General features: G+C 48.4%; 1 protein-coding gene across 4 annotated transcripts in view; it reads left to right on the forward strand.

Moving 5' to 3' along the window:
• The window catches only part of KIDINS220 (kinase D interacting substrate 220), a 188,190-nt gene that overhangs the window by 58,188 nt on the left and 108,756 nt on the right, over positions 1-21,246 (forward strand). For all 4 annotated transcript variants that reach the window (XM_075923523.2, XM_006123619.5, XM_006123620.5 and 1 more), the window contains exon 21: positions 16,294-16,438. In XM_075923523.2, the coding sequence (XP_075779638.1) occupies positions 16,294-16,438 (145 nt within the window). The remainder of the gene's footprint in view (positions 1-16,293; positions 16,439-21,246) is intronic.

The raw sequence follows: 21,246 nt of genomic DNA on the forward strand, positions 1-21,246 counted from the left end.
TAAACCATCTGGCCAATAGTCTTCCATGTCCCAACCATTCACCTCCAAACATTGAGTTTGATGTGTGGGTAGAGGTATCAGCAGACAACTCCCCCCAACTGCTGCAGCTGACCAACTCCTTTTGGCTATTATCTTGGAATGTTCCACTGCACCTGGGAATGAAGCGATGGGTCCTGGGAATTGTTTGCAGTGGGTATTCCTTCCATTTTAACTTCTCTTCTCTCCATAATACCCTTCTCCATCCCTCTTCAGGGATCCCTCTCTCAGGAGTTTACTACAAGAAATAGCTCATCTCCAGTTAAGAGCAGTGGAACCAGTATCTCAGCTTCAATGAAGCAAAAGTTTTTACTCTTGCTATTTCTTAATACCCAAGATAAAGGGAGGTTGGAGACCCACACTAGATTTCAGAGCACTGGAGTTTGTCAAAAAGGTCATTATGCTACAGTTGTTACTGCATTGGAACAGAAATACTGATTTTTGGCTCATGACCTTCTGGATGCCTACTTTTCTATTGCAATCCTACTGTCCCACAGATGGTTCTTTAGCTTTGCCCTGGGACAAGACAACTACCAGTACAAAGTACTCCCCTTTTGGACTACGTCATCTTTGAGAATATTCTCCAAGGATCTCTCAGTAGGCCGTGCTCTCTACGCTTCCAAGGAATCAAGATTTACTCCTGCCTGGACAATTGTCTCCTTAGAACACAGTCCCTCCAAGAGGCTGAGTCACCAAATCCACAATAAATTTACCCACAGAGCTCAGCCTACAGATGAGTGCCTAGAAATCAGTCCTCACTCTAGAGCAGCACCTGGAATTCATAGGCTCTGATCCTGACTTGGTACAGGCCAGAATGCCCTTCCACCTCAGGGTCATTGCTTCTTAGTGCTGACATATCCCCATGGGATGGCACACACATCTAAATGGCCTTACAACACAGTGCTAGTGGTCCCTTCACAGCTTCTGCAAGCTCAAGATGGTAGAAATGCCTGAATTTATTTCCTGTCGGTGATCATGGGATCACACACAAGTGTCCTAACTAACAATATAGCATATACGTATTACATAAACCAACAAAGAGGAGATAGATTGCTCTCCCTCTGTGTAGAGGCAATAAGACTATGGGTCTGATGATTCTCCCACAATCAGAAGCTTAGCTTCTGGGTATGCAAACGTTAATAGTGGACACTATCAGTCACAAGTTCCCCATATGACCACAAATGAAAGCAGTACTCTGTGACCTTTTCAGGTGGTGGGAGACATTGACTACAGACCTCTCTGCCACTTTCCTGAACAAGATAAAGTAAAACTCCAATAGTTCGGCATCCAATAGTCCGGCACTCCTGATAGTCCGGCATCAAAATGGCTAGAGCCTAGTGAGTGAGCTTCAGCAAAAAATGAGTCACAAGGTAACAGCGGCAGCAGCTGAACTGAGCAAAAAGGGTAAAAAAGGCTTAAAAAAACTAAAACATTACTGTATACTATATACAGTATGTACAATAAAAAGGGTTAAGAACACTTTATATACAGTATATAATGTATAAAGTGTGTGTGTGTGTGTGTATATATATATATATATATATATATATATATATATATATATATATATATGTATGTATATGTATGTATATATAAAAAAACCCATTTTATAGTACCTCCTGATAGTCCGGCATAGCTGATAATCTGGCACCACCTAGGTCCCATAGGTTCCGGATTATCGGAAGTCTACTGTATATACTCATAACTGCCCCAAATCAGAGATAAGAAAACACTGCCTGGGCAATACTCTTTGTTGTACAGTCAGTTCTTCTTCGAGTGGTTGCTCATGACTATTCGAATTAGGTGTACGCACTGCGTGCATCGCGTCTTCTGGAGCGTTTTCCCTAGTGGTACCCGTAGAGCTGGCAGGGCGCCACCTGGAGTGGCGCCGCCATGGCGGGGCATAAGTACCCCTGCTGGCGCTGCCCCACCTCGGTTCCTTCTTACCGCTCGTGACGGTCATTGGAGCGTGTCTCTCTCCTTGCTTAGTTAATGGTTCCCATTTCTCTCTTAGCATTGTAAATAGTTCTATTTGATAGGTAGTTACTGTCTACTTCATCCTTTGTTCATCCTCCCTTTGGGGGTGAGGAATGCCAGGGCCGCAAGGCTTCAAGGCGTGCGCTGTCTGCGCAAAGTTCATGCCCAAAGGAGATCTACACGACAGCTGTCTGAAGTGTCTGGGTGAGAGCCACCTCACAGACGCCTGTAAGATCTGTAAGTCTTTCAAGCCGCGCACTAAAAGGGAGAGGGTCTCTCGCCTAAAACTTCTCCTCATGGACACGGCTTTACAGCCGGTATCCACTGGCCAGCCTATGGTGCACAGTGCACCGGCTTCCACGCGGGATGTCCTGCCTCGGGCCCGGGCCTCGGCGTCGAGAACCCGGCATCGGTCTCACTCTCCGGCATCGAAGAGGGCGAAAGTCTTGTGGGAGGTCCCCGTCTCGGAAGACCACGCCAACCCTGTACCGTGGTGCCGACTCACCAATGCACACATCCTCTGCGGTGCGGCATAAGCGAGTGGAACGCCCCTCCAGCCCAGGGCAATTGCCCCCGCACTGCCCGTCCACGCCGGATACCTTTGAGGTGGCGCAGAACCTCATCAGTCTCACCACCTCCCCTCTGTCGTCGGTTGAGGCGGAAGGGTCGAGGTCGTCTACGCCAGAGGCCGTGCTGGCTCTGGCTTCGCCTCTGCACCGGCATGACTGGCAGGCTCAGGCCCCTTACACGTTGGGACCGTCCCTCACGGGACCAGTACCGATTGCCTCGGCATCGACGCAGTTCTCGATGCCGGCTCCTAAGCCTCACTCCGCATCCGACTGGGCTCGACCCCCATCGGTGTTGGGCTCTCACCTGGCCTCTCGTTTGGCTGCACCAGTGCCGTACCACCCTTGCCTTGTGTCTCCGTCCACGGCACCGTCGCCTTCGACTCTGGCTCAGAGCACCCTTCCGGGACTGTGCCCCCAATCGTCGGCACCCGGCTGTTCGGCACCGACGGCACCATCGCAAGCACTGGCACCGACCATATGGACCTTGCTGGTGTCCCAGCCGACGGTGATGTCATCCTCTTCGGGATTTGCCTCAGCACCGTCATGCTCTGCACCGGTGATGCAACGTGCACCGGGACTGGGTCTCCCAGCACTGCTTTTGGCGCCAACAACCCTTTCGGCACCGGGCCTGGGCCGCAACAGCCACCGGCACTGGCATATCCCCGCCGTGTACATGCCGGCAAGCCCGAGTCCATGGCCAGGTTTGCCCCTCCGTCAGTTACAGGTCACTCCTCGTCGGTGCCTCCCTGGTCAGAGTCCGATTATTCGTCCGATTCCAATGCGACATCCCTCAGGTCGGGGTCTTCGGGAGCCTCTTCGGCCCATAGATCCCATTCCCGACATCGACGTGACCATTCACAGGTGCAGCAGACTTGGCCGCCGCATCTGCGGTGGCCTTTCTGGATGCTGTGGGCGTACCACCAGTAGCAGGGGCCCGTGCACCCCTCTGTGGTGTCGGACGCTTCGGGTCACCGAACGCAACCATCAGTGTCGTTGTTGTGACCTCCTCCTTCTCCCCAGAGGCCGCCTACATCAGATCTTGCGGCACAGGTACAGGCCCCGGTGCCGGAAACGTGCCCGCAGGCGGTGCCCTATGTCCAACCGGTACCGCACGCGGCTCCTGCGGTAGGTCCGGCACCGATACAGGAGTCATGGTCATTATCATCTCCTGACGAAGCCCTGGCGGATCCTGCATCGGCCCTGCCTACTATGGATGCCCGAGCGCATCAGGAACTGCTCCGGCGTCTGGTTTCCAACCTGGGTGTCCTGGTGGAGCCTGTCGTGGAGGACACCGATCCGATGATCGATATCCTTTCGGATGACGCGCCCGCCCGTTTGGCTTTGCCACTTAATAAAATGGTGGCAAAAATTACCAATGCCCTGTGGCAAACACCGGCGACCCTGACCCCTACCTTAAAAGTGTCGAGAGGCGCTACTATGTTCCCCAGTCGGGGCACGAGCACTTGTACTCCCAGCCTGTCCCGGGGTCCTTGGTCGTCCAGGCAGCGGCTCAGAGGGAAAAGCTCCCCCAGCCGGGGCCGTCCCCGAAAGCTAGGGAACCCAAGCACCTTGACTTAATGGGCCGAAAAGTCTATGCCACTGATGGGGTGTAGCTCCGCATCACTAATCAGCAAGCGATGCTAAGTCGTTATGCTTTTAATACCTGGCAGGCCATGGATAAGTTCAAGGATAAGCTCCCTGCCGAGTCCCATCAGGTGTTTGCGGCCATGACCTGTGAGGGTAAGGCCATCGCCCGTACAGCCCTCCAGGCTTCCTTGGACGCGGTTGACTCTGCAGCTCACACCATGGCGTCAGGTGTGGTGATGCGCCGTGGTGCCTGGCTGCAAGTGTCTGGAATACCTCCTGATGTCCAGTCTACTATCCAAGATCTGCCTTTCGATGGAAAGGCATTATTCTCGGAGCATACGGACTCGAGGCTCCATACGCTCAAGGACATGAGGTCTACCCTTCGGTCCTTGGGGATCCACACACCGGCTCCTCAGCGAAGTCAGCTGCCCTACAGACAGCAGGGGAGACCGTAGTCCCAGATCCCCCGTGGGGAATACTGGAGATGCCGTCCTCGTGCTTCCGGTGGGAGTATGGGGGCGGCTGCGGGCTTCTCGGCCTCAAGGGGTCGTAGGCGCCGCCCGAGAGGGGACAACTCCCGTGGGGTTGGTCAAGGTCCCTCCCAACAGCACAAACAACAATTTTGACAGGCTCCCAGAGAGTCTCGCACCAGCCTTTCACCCTGGCCCCCTGTTTGGGGCCAGGTTATCCCGGTTTGCTCAAGCCTGGGCAAAAATCACAAATGATGCCTGGGTCTTAAACATAGTCAGGGGTGGCTATACCATCCCTTTTTTGGGCTCGCCCCCTTCCGACCCTCCTTCCACATCCCTTTTCAAGGACACTTCTCACGAAGACACCCTACGCCAGGAGGTACTGACGCTCCTCCAAAAGGGGGTTCCACCGCACCTGGAGGGCAAGGGTTTTTACTCCCGATATTTCTTAGTCCCCAGACCCAAGGGCGGGGTCCGTCCCATCTTAGATCTACGGGGCCTTAACAAGGTGGTCGCGAAATCCAAATTCAGAATGGTAACTGGCTTCTGTCATTCCGGTTCTACAGTTAGGAGACTGGTACGCCACTCTCGATCTCAGGGATGCTTACTTCTTTGTGGCAGTAAGACTCAGCCACGGGAGGTTCCTCCATATTATTGTGTCCCGGTGCCACTTCCAATTTGCTGTGTTTCCATTTGGCCTTTCTGCAGCACCCAGGGTTTTTACAAAATGCATGGCAGTCGTGGTAGCGTTCCTCCGCAGATCAGGGGTGCACGTGTTCCTGTAACTAGACGACTGGCTAATTGATGGTCGTTCCTATGAACAAGTAGAGGCCAACGTGTCCCTCACAAGGACCCTCTTCGTAAGGCTGGGACTCATGCTGAACGAGGAAAAGTCATGGTTGACCCCCCTCTCAGCGCCTCGAATTCGTGGGTGCCCTCCTGGACATAGTGGAGCTCGTCTCTGAATTAGCTCAGTCCCCCATCACGGCTGCCAGGATCTGCTCGAGGTTGCTGGGACACATGGCGGCGTGTACGTACGTGGTCTGCCATGCCCAGATGAGGCTCAGACCTCTACAGGCTTGGCTGGCAAGGGCATTCAGTCAATCCAGGGGCCACTGGGACATGGTTCTTATGGTGCCCCCAGAGGTAATAGTTTTGCTGCAATGGTGGACTCAAGAGTCTGTGGTGTACAGCGGGGTCCCCTTCTCTGTACCTCCCCCCCTTGCTCACTCTGGTCACGGATGCCTCGGACCTGGGTTGGGGTGCACACCTGGGGTGCCGCAGGACCCAGGGTCTGTGGTCCTCTGCAGAGCGCGCTCTGCACATAAATGTATGGGAGCTCTGGGCAGTCAGGAGAGCGTGCAGGACCTTCCTGTTAAAGCTCTTTCACCGCTCTGTTCTAGTCCGCCTGGACAACATTGCAGCTGTTTTTTTTACATCAACAGGCAGGGGGTGCCCAGTTGCCTCCCCTCTGCCACGAGGCCCTGAGCCTCTGGGAACTGTGTATACAGCACAGCATAACTTTGCAGGCAGAGTACCTGCTGGGTGCAAAAATTTACTAGGTGATGTTCTGAGCAGGTCCCTTGGAGCCCACGAGTGATTTCTCAAGGACTCGGCCCTTCATCAGATCTTCCGCAGGTGGGGCTATCCCCTACTAGATCTGTTTGCCTTGGCATGCAATACCAAGTGTCAGAGTTACTGCTCCCTGTTGGGCCTGGGGGAGCACTCCTGCGGGGATGCCATGATGGTCATGTGGCCGGCGGGCATCCTTTATGCTTCCCCCCATTCCCCCTAATTCCCAGGGTTCTGACCAGGGTCAAGACCTTCAGGTCCACGGTCAACCTGATAGCCCCCAGGTGGCCCAGTCAGTTCTGGTTCCCCATACTGGTGGACATGTCCACCAAGGAGCCTATAACACTCCCGCCAGCCTGGGATCTCCTAACCCAACTGTGGGACGGGGGGCCCATGGTTCACCCGAATCTCAAGACTCTACACCTAACGGCCTGGTTTATCCATGGTTGAACCAACCAGAAAGGGAATGTTCCCAGGAGGTACAGATGGTGCTCTTAAGTAGTAGGAAACCTTCTTCTACCAGACGGTCGTACGCTGCTAAGTGGCGGCGCTTCTCGTCCTGGGCGTCCCAAAGGGGAGTGCACTCGTCCTGTGCCCCTGTTCCGTCCATTCTGGAATATCTTTTTGAACTTGGGTCTGGTGGCCTCTCTATCTCTTCTATCAAAGTCCATGTGGCATCTCTCTCCGCCTTCCATGTTGGTTCAGCAGGAGTTTTCTCTGTTTTCTGACCCTGTGGTCAAAAGGTTCCTTACAGGTTTGGATAAGTTGTATCCCTCGGTTAGACCCCCTCTCCCCGCTTGGGACCTCAATCTCGTGTTGTTTAGACTTATGTCGCCCCCCCCTTTGAGCTGCTGGCTTCGTGTTCTTTGAAGCACCTCTCCTTGAAGGTTGCATTCATTGTGGCCATTACGTCTGCTCGCAGGGTTTCTGAATTGAGGGCATTGACTATAAATCTGCCCTATGTGGTATTTCTGACAATAACATGAGGCTCCGCCCCCAACCAGCTTTTCTCCCCAAGGTGGTATCACCTTTTCATTTGTCTCAAGAAATGTATCTCCCGGTTTTCTTTCCAAAACCCCATGCCTCCCCCAAGGAGCAGGTGCTCCATTCCCTGGATGTTAGGCGTGTACTAGACTTTTATATTGATAGTATCAAACCCTTTCACAGGTCCCAGCAGCTGTTTATTGCTGTCACGGACAGGGTGAAAGGGCTCCCCATTTCAACTCAGAGGTTGTCCGACTGGGTCGCAGGATGCATCAGGGAGTGTTATGCCCTGGCCGGGAAGGTCCTGCCCCGGGTTACAGCTCACTCTACCAGGGCACAGGCGTCCTCTGTAGCTTTTGGGGCGCAGTTTCCAATCACTGAAATTTGCAGGGTGGCCACGTGGCCGTCACTCCATACCTTTACGGCACACTACGCGCTGGGACAGCAGGCCAGGGAGGACGCAGGGGTGGGCTCTGCAGTCCTCAGCTCTATATTGTAAATATGTTTGGTTTATCAGTGTCACATTGCACTTTATACAATTTTTTCTGTGTTCGCTTGGTTGAATAAATTTTTTTGGGTTCAACTTTTCGTGGACTTTTCTGTCTGACTGCTCCGACCCCTCCTCCTTGAAGTGGGATTAGCTTGGAAGTCACCTAATTCGAATGGACATGAGCAACCACTCGAAGAAAAGAACGCTTACTTACCTGTAACTGTTGTTGTTCGAGATGTGTTGTTCATGTCCATTCAACTCCCACCCTACCTCCCCTTTGTCGGAGCGTCCGGCAAGAAGGAACTGAGGTGGGGCAGCGCCGGCAGGGGTACTTATGCCCCGCCATGGCGGCACCACTCCAGAGGGCACCCTGCTGGCGCTACGGGTACTGCTAGGGAAAATGCTCCGGAAGACGCAGTGCACGCGGTGCGCACACCTAATTCGAATAGACATGAGCAATACATCTCGAAGAACAACAGTTACAGGTAAGTAACCATTCTTTTTTCGGGGTTTGTCCCAATGGGTTCCTAACAGGTCCTCTACTCCAGCGATGATGATACACTTTTGTCTGCATGCGTACATACATTTGCTTCCCTGTCTAAAGTGTTAACCCTGTACACTTGAGTTAACACAGCAGACTCCTGAGAGAGTCCCCAGAGACCACAAATTAGATAAGGATCAAAATCATCCAAGCAGGTTTATTGCCAAATGATATACATTAACAGTTGTTAGCAGACAGACTCAACATTAAGCTGCTGTGCGTTCTGTAAGCCATGGCAATGTACCAACACTTATAAAGTTCACAAAGCACCTCTCCCCCCTCCAAAGGTCAGTTGGTGCTCACCCTTTGGGTTGCCTTTTTATAGACAGGTACAAACAAGTTACATCACTTCTTACATATCAGGTTGCTACCCTCTGTTACCTAGTTACCACTCCTGACCTTGCAGAATGGTGGCTTGCTTACTATTCTTCATGCTGTCAATTTTGACCCGGTCCTGAACCTAGGTTGGTAAGTACATTAGATTTTGGGGAGTCAATTGATACCCTTGGTCACATCCCAGAACCCTGCACTCCAGGGCCCTATGTCACAACTGCCTTCACCCAAACTCCCTCCCAGACTCCACTCTCCCTCTTTTACCTCAGTCCCTTACCCCAAGCTCCATTCTGCAACCAACCTCCATCCTAGATCCCGCACTACCTCCATTAATATGGAATAGTGCAGCCCTCGACTACTTTCCAAAATCTTGGATTGCTCCCCTGTCAAAAATTATTGCCCACCCCAATCTACAGCTCTCATAGGCACATACATCTTGAATAATAATCATTACTGCACAAGGTGAGTAACTTCTTCCCTTCACTGCTCCCACAAATGAGCAGAGTTCTTCTATCCCACTTGCAGAAAATAAATTAATTTTTAATTCATTACCCAGAAAAGCAAAAAATGAATTACTAGCACACTGTGTTGATCTCTCTCTCTCTCTCCTGTTTCCTGTATAATATTTTTCATAAAGTAATTCCTCATTTAACACGTGCCCGCTTAACACATTTTTGTGATAGCACGATATTTTTTAGGGAATGTTTTTTGAATTACATGACCATCCTCGGGAAAACATGATTTCCTCAGCTGGCCCATTGCCGGCGGCTGCACGGGGCTTCCCCCTCTCCTTGCAAAGCAGCAGAGGGTTCACCGCTTGCCTCGCTGTTCCTCAGCAACCCTCCTCCCCCTTGCCAGACGCAGTGCGGGTCCTGGCAGACCCATCACAGGAGCATACTCCCAACCCAATCCCCCTCCCCTCCCCTCTCCTCCCCTTCCCTTTCCCAGAGCCAAACACCTCCCATCCCTGCTGTAACCCAGTCCCTTTTCTCCCCCAACCTTATGTTCCAGTCCCAACAGACACCACCGCTTGAAACGCAACCCTCACCTTTTCCATTATTTTCTATGGGAAAATTAACCCCTTATAACACGTTTTCACTTAACATGATAATTTTCTGAAACATATCTATAGTGTTAAATGAGGAATTACTGTATTTATGATTTGTTAAAATTTTTCTAAACACAACAAATATAACAAAATACCAGATTCATCGAAATACACAAAGTAAATAGTTAGGAAAAAAGGATGGCAGAGGAAGAGACAAAATTGTTTTCATGGTCTACATTATCATAGATTGCTAAAAATCATCCAAAATTGCTTTGAATTTTTTCAGGTGTTCCTTTCTTGCAGAATGCCAGTTGTTTGATAGCCATGTCACAAAGGCAGGCATCAGTGGGAGTCAATTTCTCTATTTTTTCAGGTTTAATTTTTTAGTGACCAAAAGCTGCATGAAAGGACCATGCCACCTTGTTATAATGTAATCTCCAAATAGCAGAAATACATTTCAGAATGAAACTTATGGAAATGGCTCCAGTTTACCAACCAGTCTCAAACTATTCCTTTGTCCCATATCATACTGTGACGTAGTGAGAGAACCTGGCTGATTTCTATGCTGCTGGCTCTGGGGTAACCCCCACTGCTGCCGTGGGTACCATGACCCAGCAAAACAGGATGAGTCACTATGCAAAGGGATCTCTCAACCGGTATGGCCAGACACCCTCCATGGAGAGGAACAAAGGAAGGTGGAATGCTGCCCTGGCTGGAAGAGTGTTGGTTAGTTGCTGTCTGGGAGCATGGAGGAGACAGCCTAGGGAAAGGGGCTGGAGTTTAGGGGCCCAGTCTCCCCCATCTCAAGGGGGCCTGAGGTATCCTAGCCCAGCTCTGTGACCAGATTACATCTGTGCTGTGCTGTATCCTGGAGAGACAATAAAATTCCTCTATTCCACGGGCTGGAGCAGTCTGTTTGTGCCATTTCAGGGTGCAGGAGACGGGGGACCCCCAACGCGCCGTCACACATACCAAAAAAGTCTTGATATAAGGACACTCTGAAAACATATAAGCTAATGTACATCAAAGAAGTTACATTTCCAACAGTGGTCAGCATTTATGAGGCCCATTATGGGTCCCCACATAGCTTAAAAGATACTTGAAAAAGTATCTTTAATTGAATAAGCCACTGTCTCAAGTCTGTAGTTGCTTTTTTAACATTAGATACAATTATGTTTCAATGATTGGAAATAGTTGCATATCTAGCTCTCTATTTCAGTTGATTTGCAAATTATCAGTCTTCGGTAGCATTTTTTTTGTGCCAGAAAATCATAAAAGGTTGCCATTGACCAGTAAGTATTTTCAATATAAGAAAAGTTCTGGAGGTTGTGGAGTTCCCAATAGATCTGGTCCCAATATATTTGCAAGTAAGTGCATTAACTGGAGGTATGTTCATGGTCTGGAGCAGGACAAGCCAAATTATTGCTGAAGATCTACACATCATTGTCAATGAGCTGTGACACATTCATAATTCCTGGCTCCATCATCCAGTCCCTTTACATCAAGATTACATTATAACAAGGTGGCATGGTCCTTTCATGCAGCTTTTGGTCACTAAAAAATTAAACCTGAAAAAAATAGAGAAATTGACTCCCACAAAAATGCTTGGCTTAACAACTGCCTCCTAAACAATTTCTGTGTGATGTGTGCCAGAGCTATGAATGACAGTTCTTTGATTCATCAAAAGTAAAGGTGTTCTTTTGAGTTTTTTTGCCTTAATTTAAAAAGTAGTTTTCTCAAGAGTATGTGAGAAAATGGATGAAATGTAACTTTTTGAAGAGCCAGACGAATGTGGTGACAGAAGTTTTAAATGGTTGTTCATGAGAAATAACATAGAATTGCATTTTGTCATTCCTAATTGTGGTATGAAAAACTCTGCTGCTGTTTGTAAATCATATTAATGTGACTTATTAGAAATCACTAGAAGTTTTATCTAGTATCACTTGGATTCTTAACTCAATTAATTTTTGTTTCTTGGAAAATAAAATGAAAATGTACCTGCTTCATTTCAATCATTGCTATGGGATGGGGCTGGTGATGAGGAGGTTCAGTACACCGGCTGCCCTGTCGTACGACGATTATCCCAGCCTTCTCTCACCACGGCCACTCGGGATCTGGTGAGAAGCGTCTTTTCATGACTGATGTAGTTGAAAGGTGCATGTTCCCCAGCTTGAGCAGGTCTAAGTTCTTCTTCGAGTGATTGCTCATGTCCATTCCATGTAGGTGTGCGTGCACTGCGTGCATGTGTTGTCAAAAGATTTTTCCCTTAGCGGTACCCCTTGGACTAGCAGGGGAGCTCTGTGGAGTGAAGTATCAGAGGGGTAGCCGTGTTAGTCTGAATCTGCAAAAGTGGCGAGGAGTCCTGTGGCACCTTATAGACTAACTGAAGTGTAGGAGCATAAGCTTTCGTGGGCAAAGACCCACTTCGTCAGATGCATGTGGAGTGGTTGACTATATTGGCTAATATATACCCCTGCTGGCCCTTTACACCCTCCATTCCTTCTTTCCACTCCTGACGGTCATTGGAATGTGCTTTGCTCTTACTTTGCAAGCACCTCTTAGCTGTTCTCACCTGGTTTTTGTAGTGTTAGTTGGTGTTTTTCTAGCTGATTGTTTTCATCTTGTTGTAAATAGTTAAGTGTTTAATAGTTACTTAAGCGAGGAGCTCGGCTTTGGGCCCTGGTGTGTGGCAGGGCATGCTCGGCCCCCAAGGCTTCAAGCCCTGCATGAAGTGCCAGAAGCTTATCTTCTGTGGGGATCCCCACAAAGCCTGGCTCAAGTGCAGGAGTGGGCAATAATTTTTGGTGGAGGGGCCACTCCAAGATTTTGGAAAGTGGTCAAGAGCCACACTTTTCTGTAGAGGAGATGAGTGTAGAATGGAGGTTGCATGCAGAAAGGCACACAGGTAAGGGTGCAGGAGATGGTGTAAGGTCTGAGAGAGAGTTTGGCTGAAGGAAGAGGTTGTGACCTCGGTCAGGGTATTGGGATGTAGGGTCAGGGAAGGAGTATGGGTGCAGGAGAAGATTCTGGCCTGGAGGGAAGGACTCTAGGAGGAGGTGCAAAGTCTGTGGGGAATTGTGACATGGGAGAAGAGGAAAAGGGGGTGAAGACTACAGAGGGTTTGGGTGGTGACCCGATGCAGGGGATTGGGGTGCAGGGTCTGGGAGGGTGTTTGGATGCAGGAGTGTATTCTGGCCTGGGGGAGGGGTATAGGGTCTTCAAGGGTGTTGTGACCAGGGGCAGGCGGTGCAGAGGGTTTGGATGGTGACCTGGTGTAGGGAGTTGAGATGCGGGAGGGTCAGGGGTGCCAGAAGCAGGCTCTGACTGGGAGGCACTTACCTAAGCAAGCAGTTTTGCAGCACCCACAGGATAGGCTGGGTTCCCTGCCTGCTGCAGCTCCAGATCACTTTAAATTGCAGGCTTTTTACCTCCATGTGGTTCTTAGTTCTGGGAAGGGAAAAGAGGCTCATGCTGCCTCCATCCCCATGGCCAATCTCGCAGCTCCCATTGGCTTGTTGTTTCCAGCCAATAGAAGCTCAGAGATTGGCTGGAGTCAGTTCCTATTGGCCGGTTGTTTCCAGCCTGTAGGAGCTGAGGATTGGGCTGGAGGCTGGGAGATCACATGAAGCATCCGCCCCTCGCTGCAGAGGAGAGAGCTGCATGGACTGTGCTTTAAACCGTGGCAGCTATATGCCTGAGGGTCCTGGCAGGGTCATCCACAGATTGGATCTGGTGGCTTGGCGGGCCAGATCCACCTTCTGGGCCATATTTTGCCCAGCCCTGTTCAAGTGCCTTGGAGAAGCCTGCCTTTCTGAGTCGTGTAAGATCTGCAGGGGCTTCAAGCCCCATACCAAGCAGGAAAGAGTCTTGCTTGAATATCATCCTCATGGAAGTGGGTCTTCATACAGCACTGGCATTGGATCTGACACCAGTGACCCAGAGCGCACCAGCTTTGGTGTGTGAGGCACTTACCCCCCTCGCATGCCTCCTTGGTACCATGAAGTCCTCCGCATCAATTTCAGTCTTCAGTGCCTCAGAAGAAGTGGAGATCTAGCCGGGGCAGGTCTTGCTAAGGGATATGCCATCTTTGTGCACTCTGGCGGGACATGTGGCACCGGCAGATGCAGCTCATGTGTCAGCACTGCTCCAGCCTGTGTTGGGATCCAAGTCCCATGGAGGACCTCCTGGAACCCTTGACGCCTGACACGTGGGAGACCATGAGGGACCTCATCAAGTTTAGGCCACAAGGGACCTCATTGAGCTTATTTTGTCTCAGACCCCAGTACTGGGCCCGGTGATGGAGTGTGAAGCCAGATGGCACTGTACTATGGTTATGGCACCAAGCACCTCAGTACTAGATGCAAGAGGGCACCAACAACTTTGATGCCATGTCTGGTGGCAGCACCAACTCTGGTTCTGACTCCAGCTCAGGCACTTGCACCAATGCAGGTGGCCCATGTGGCACCTTCCCTGTCATTGGGCCCTCTTTCTATTGGCACTTCGGCATTGGGCGACACCGCTTCCCAATATCCCACTGCCTCCTCCTCGGCACTGAGGGAAGCCGGAGTTCATGGCTCAGCACACCTGTAGTTGGAGGTCTCTGGTTGTTACCATACCATCCTGATCGACCTCCATATACTCCACTGATTCAGGAGCAGAGTCTGCCATGCCATCGTGGGACACTAGGTCGAGGTCGCAGCACCTAATTTGCTCCCAGCACCAGAGTATGTTGGCACAGCAGTAGCAGCTATCCTGGCCTCCACAGCCTATGCCTGTCCAGCTGGTGCAGCAGCAGGGGCAGGTCCCTCCCCAGTGGTTGTTTTGGACCTCCTGGATGTATCATCAGACCCAGGGTGTGGGCCCTTCTACACCCGAATCAGTTGATTCGGGGCAGAGTAGTCTCCCACGTGGCCCTTGATGCAGCTGATGCAGCAGCCCACACCATGGCTACAGGCCTAGTGTTGTGCTGCAGCTTTTGGCTGCAAGTGTTGGGAGTGTCCCCTGAGCTCCAGACTACCATTCAGGACCTCCCTTTTGAGGGACCAGCCCTAGTCTCCAAGCAAACCGACCATCATCTGCACAGCCTGAAAGACACCCGGGCCACCCTAAAATTGCTCGGAAACTTCAACTGTTCCAGAATGCGGCTGCTCAAGTTTTAACTAACATTAGTTATATGGAACACATTATGCCAGTGCTTCGGCAGCTGCACTGGCTTCCGGTATGTTTCTAGGCACAATTTAAGATTTTAGTTACCTATAAAGCCTTAAATGAGTTGGGTCCAGGGTATGTGAAGGACCATCTTCTCCCATATGAACCTGCTTGGGGATTGAGGTCAGCTGGGGATGCTTTGCTTCGTGTTCCCCCACTTGTGGAGATAAGATTAACATCTACGTGGAACAGGGCCTTTTTAGCTTTTGCTCCCAGGCTGTGGAATTCTCTTCCTCAGGATATTCGCATGGCGCCAACGCTAGTGTTGTCTCGGCGTCAGGCTAAAGCCACCTTTTTTACTCGTGTTTTTATTAATGTTTGAGTCTGTATGTATATTTTCTCCTCTCTATATGTTTTTAGATGGTTATGTCCCTCCGAGGTCTCATATTTTACATTCTCATATTTTAAATTTTTATATATATTTGTATTTTTTTTTGTTCTTGTAAGCCGCCTTGAATATTTTAAATAGAAAGGTGGGGTAAAAATATTTAAATAAATAAATATCCGGGCTCCAGAGAGCCACTCCCTCTCAGGCAGAAGTGCTCCCAGGCCTGCCCAACAGGATTTTTCCCAGTGCAGTGGGAGGAATGAGAACGAGAGAAACAATGGGCGCTGCTCCTTCCCTTCCTCAGATTAGGCCTCTCCAACAAGACCCAAGGGCCCCGTCATGGATTTTGAGCATGCACTTGAGGACAGCCTACTAGCCTCACCTCTTCAGTTCCCTTTCTACTATGCCTTGGAGTCCATCACCTTGGATTGGTGGATCTTAGGAACAGTAGGAAGGCGATATGCCCCTTCTTGCCCCCTCCCTACTACCCCAATGCCCTGTCCTTCTTCGGGGACCCCCTCTCATGAGCATCTCCTGCTGGAGGAAATGCAGCAGCTCTTAAGTCCCCTGGAGTTCATGAGCAAGGATTTCCTGGTCCCCAAAGTGAAGCAGGGATTTTTCCTATCCTAGACCTCAGGAATCTAAACACCTTCATTGCCAGAGCCAAGTTCAAGATGGTGACCTTGGCTTTGATCATTCCTTCCCTCAATCTTGGAGACTGGTACGCTGCCCTTGATCCAAAGGCTGCTTATTTCCATAGAGGGAAACGAGGGGGAGGAGGGCCAGCAGGACAGGGTATATGTTAGCCGATAACACTTACCTTGCTTTAAGTTATGCTAAGAAGACCTGTATACTGAATTTGGCGGTCCTGACTTTTATCATGTAGGAGGAGTTATTGAACAGGCAGACTGACAAAATCAAATATATAGTAGATTTACAACGTGTTGCTTATTTTTATTATTATTATAGTTTAGCAAGGAACTTTTTTCTGTGAAAATATTTTCATTGTATTAGAACACATCTGTGCCTTTTGCCAAACTTGTAAAAATAAGAATATTTTTAAAGTACAAAATGTGTAATGAGAAGCCCTTCAAGTATATACAATTTGGAGAAACTGACCATACTTTCTGGGTTTTTTTCCACTTACCAGGATACTTACCGAAGACGACAGATGCATCGGACTATAACCCGCCAGATGTCTTTTGATCTGACCAAGCTCTTGGTTACGGAAGACTGGTTCAGTGATATCAGTCCTCAGACCATGAGAAGATTACTCAACATTGTTTCTGTGACAGGTGTGTATGATGTGTTTAATTGTGCACTGTATGCAGTATGTTGTGGTTATTGGTCAGAATTACAGTATGCTCTCAGGATGCTGCAACTCTCTGAGTAATATTTAGTACCAAAAAGTCACAGAACATCATGATATAGAAATTTAAAATAAGTTGTGGTACTTTGTATGAGGCACTATTTAAAAAATGGTACAGGTTGGACCTCAAAACTCCCTCGTCTGGCAATGTTTTTGGACCATGGAGTCCTTACTGTGAGCCCCAGTGGCCAGCTGGCAGCTCGGAGCCCAGCAGTGCTGGGGCTGCAACCATGCCCAGAGCCCTGGTAGCACAGCTAGGGCTGCAGTAGCCCTAATAGCAGGGCCAGGGTGGCTAGGGCTGGCAGTGGGCAAGGGAGGCAGGCTGGGGGGGCCAGTAGCAGGTGGACTTTTCCTGGTTTGGCAAATTCTGTCCTTCAGGACTGGTCAGGTCCCAAGGGTGCCAGATCAGAGAGGTCCACCTGTTGTTGAAAAGGTAATGTATGTGAATGGCAAAATACATGCATTTGTTTCCAAGTGCTTTTTAAAAATTCCTTCTTCTAAGGTAAGATGCTTTTCTGGAATGCTAGCAGCTATAGCCAAAAAATGATTCAGTGTCTTCATGTCTCCAAAACCAGAACAAAACTGAATGTTTTCTTACAAAATTAAGAATAACTTGAGCATTTTGTAAATCTTAAAAAAAAAAAAGTCAGTCATTAACGTTAATGGGAGCCATTCGGCTAAAACCCTGGTGAAATGCATCAAAAACATATTCTCGTGTGTATGATACATTTAGACTGCATTTGACATGAAGAATGACATTCTCATAATTAAATTAGGGAAATATGGTCTAGATGAAATTACTATAAAGTGGATGCACAACTGGTTAAAAGTAGTTATCAGTAGTTTTCTATCAAATTGGGAGGGTGTATTGATTGGGCTCCCGAAGAGGTAAGTCATGGAGAGTACTATTCAATATTTTCATTAGTGACTTGGTTGATGAAATTGAGACTCTGCTTATAAAATGTGCAGATAATATCAGACTGGGACGGGTTGCAGGCACTTCAGAGGACAGGTTGAAAATTAAAATGACCTTTAAAAATTGGTGTGAATTCAGCAATATGAAATTAGGTAAAGAGAAGTTCAGAGTACTTCACTTAAGAGAGAAAAATCAACCACAAAATTGGGAATAACTGTCTGAGTTGGGCAGGCAAATACCAGCCCACGGGCTGGATCAAGTTTGGCAGGATTGGCTACTAATGGGCCCCCATCACTATGTTTACCTGCAAATCCGTAGGTATTGGCAATCACAAATCCTGTTGGCCTCAGATTTGCTATTCCTGGCCAATAGGAACAGTGAGAAGTGTTGTGGACCAGGATACCGCTTCCTGCAGCTCCCACCAGCTGGAAACCGTGATCCACAGCCAGTGGGAGCTGCGATTGCTGGTACCTATCACTGTGCAAGTAAATATAGCAGTGGGGTCCCTCCAGGATTTAACCCTGGTGGTCCAGATCCAGCCAACAAGCCAGTATTTGCCCCTTCTTGGTCTAAGTGGTAATACTGCTGAAAAGGATTAGTGGGTGTGTGTTACGGATCAGTTTCCCAACCTGACACATTCGTTGAGTGTAGAGACGTGGCTAGCAGAATAAACTCTGAAACCTGTCTCTATAACTTCCAGAGACAAACTTGTCTGGTTTCAGTTTCTCTGAGATCCAAGAAAAAAAGATAACAAAACTTTGCTGCCACCACCCAAGTGTATTTAAAAAGATCTAAAATAAACATTTTCCAGAGAAGAGATCACTTGATGTCCTCCCTAAGGTAAAGCTATCCCCTCTGCCCCAACCTTCGTTTTACCTGGATTTAGGAAAACAAAAAGAGGGATTCTGCAGAGAATATTGGAGCTCTGCTTCTCCCAGGTAACTGCAATCTTAAGGACACAACAATCAGTCAATACCAGTTAATCAACAAAAAGGAAAACACTTTTATTATCAAAACAAAGCTACTGTTGCAAGCATAGTAAAAGACTGGGTGTTATATAGCCATGGAGTGAAATAGACTCAGGGGAAATCCCTAGGTTACAATTCTTAGTTACAAAGGAGAAAAACAATTAGCTATCTCAGATGTGATTTCCAACCCCCCAAACAAGGAAAACAATAAAACCTGAAGGACTATTTAAACTTTTCCCTACTTACATATTTCAAGAAGTCCATTCCTGGGAAAGCCTGTCTCCCTCCATACCTGAAAAAAACTTCTCTGATCTCAAAGAAGAGGGGGGGAACCCCCTCTCTCTGTTTGAAATTCCTGTCTGCATTTCACTGGCTGAATGCCATAGCCCCCTCCCTCAGGTGCATCTCCAGTTGCTTGTCCCTTACTTCAGGTAAGTCAGACTCTCCGTAGCAGCTCCTATTTATGACAGAGGGTTATTGTGCATCACAAAAAGCTTGAATGTGAATCATCAATGTGATGCAGCCTCCCAAAAAGGGTAACATGATTCTGGGGGAGTAATAGGAGTTTTATAAGACACAGGAGATTATTGTCCTGCTCTACTTGGCATTAGTGAGGACTCTGCTGGTGTACTGTCTCCAATTCTAGGCACCATAATTTAGGAAAGATGAGGACAAATTGGAAGGAATCCAGAGGAGAGCAGGAGAGCTATAAAAATTATGAAATATTTAGGAAACCTGGCAAAGGAGGAAAGGTTAATAAGATGCCTATTTTTAGTCTTGAGAAAAGATTAGAGATGGGGGGTGGGATGGGTTAGATGAACCTGATAACAGCCTTATAATATGTTAAAAAGCGGTTCTAAGAAGGTTGGTGATCAATTGTTCTCAATGTCCACTATAGATAGGATAAGAAATAATGCACTTCATCTTCAGCAAGGGAGATTTGGGTTAGATAATAAGAAAAACTCTGAGGGTAGTTAAGCTCTGGAATAGGTTTACAAGGAAGGCCTTGGGTTTCCTCATTGAAAGCTTTTAAAAACAAGCTGGACAAATACCTGTCATGGATGGCCTGTGTTTACTTGTCCTGTAATTCTGCAGAGGGCTGGACTTGAGGGCATCTTAAGGTCTCTTCCAGCCCTCCATTTATCTGATTATATAAATTAAATATATTTCCAGATTGTACAATATGATACAATGAAAAATGCTCACATTGCTATTATTTAAGGTGAACTGCAAGGAAAAAACAATAAAAAGGGTTTCTGTAATGTATAAAGAAGCCTCTTTTTTTTTAAACTCTTCTTGACTTTTATGTCAATTTTTGAGAGAACCATCTGAAAGATTAGTGGAAAACATCATCATTTAGGACTAGAACCTAGAGCTGCAGCCTTTAGTTGAGCAAGGAACAGATGATGTTCTTTGAATAGTGCCCCAAGGGTGCTCCACTCCAGGTCTGCATGTGCCCCACATGCTGTCAAATGGAGATCTCCAGTCCCACACTGAGATGATATAGGGCGGTGTGAGTGAAACACTCTGTTACTTCTCAACTGCCTCAGCCAGGGATGGAACTGCCCTGAGCGTGCCTCCACTTACTTTTTTTTTAGTTGTCGATTTAATTTTAGACAAACAACACAATGATCTGTTACATAGATATATAAGATGGTGCTTGCTCCTCTTCCCTATGCTAAAAAGCCTTCCGTGTTTTCTACATATCTCACCACATCCACCTTCAGACATCATACTTACTGGGGGAGCAAAACAAGCTAGTGGATCAACTCAGCTGTTTGTTTGCCCTCCATATCTTCTACATATCTCACCACATCCACCTTCAGAATAATACTTAACCTAGCGGGCCAACTCAGCTGTTCATTTAATACCCACAAATGGACATTCAGGGTGGACATCACCTTTTCCACATTCCACAGACCTCTTTGTGACAGGGAGCAATGGGAAGGTTAGGGTTTCAAAATCACAGCCAAAGGTCCATAGTGGATGAGTTTCACATCTCTTGGTCAAGTAACTGTTCTGCACCTTCTCACCCTTCCCTTTTATACACAGGGTCCTTCTCAAAATCTGGCAGGACAGGGCATCACTCATCTTAGTCGCACCACTGTGTCCAGACAACACTTGTTCACCACATTGCTGAACCGATCAGTGGACAGGCTGCTGGTCTTGCCCATACTCCCAGTCCTTATCACCTAGGACCATGCCCATGTGCAACACCCCAACCAGGAGTTCCCCCACCTCATTGTGTGCAACTCCATGGCTAACTCAGCTCAAGCTATAGTGCTCGGACTTTGTCCAGGAAGTCTTCCTCAGTAGTCGTAAATCCTCTTCTTGGGCCACATAAACAACAAAGTGGAAGCATTTTCCACTTGGTCCAACCAACAAGGTTTCTTCCTGAAGCAAACTCCCATTCCCACCATCCTCTACTACCTCCTGCACCTAAACAACAAGATGTGTCCACCTGACAGCCATCTTGATGTTTCATTCAGGCAGTGGGGATTGATTTGTTTTTGGGAACCTCATGGTGGGGTGATTCCTCAGGGGACCTGGGCAGGTTATACCCTCACATCAAAGATCTGTTCCCTAAATGGAATCTGAAGCTCATCCTTCTTAACCTCCTTCAAATCCCTAGCTACTTGCCGCCTGTCCTATCTCTCTTGGAACATAGTCTTCTTGGTGGCCATAACTTCAGCCAAACGCAGTCTCTGAGCTCGCACCTCTCACATCGGAACAACTGTACACTGTTTTTTATAAGGAAAGGTGAAACTGCACCTTCACCTGTGTTCCTGCCTAAGGTGGTCTCACATTTCCGTATGAATGAGGACACTTTTTGCCAGTGTTTTCCCCAAA

Source organism: Pelodiscus sinensis, chromosome 3, assembly GCF_052426305.1.
Source record: "Pelodiscus sinensis isolate ZL-2025 chromosome 3, ASM5242630v1, whole genome shotgun sequence".
Taxonomy (NCBI): domain Eukaryota; kingdom Metazoa; phylum Chordata; order Testudines; family Trionychidae; genus Pelodiscus; species Pelodiscus sinensis.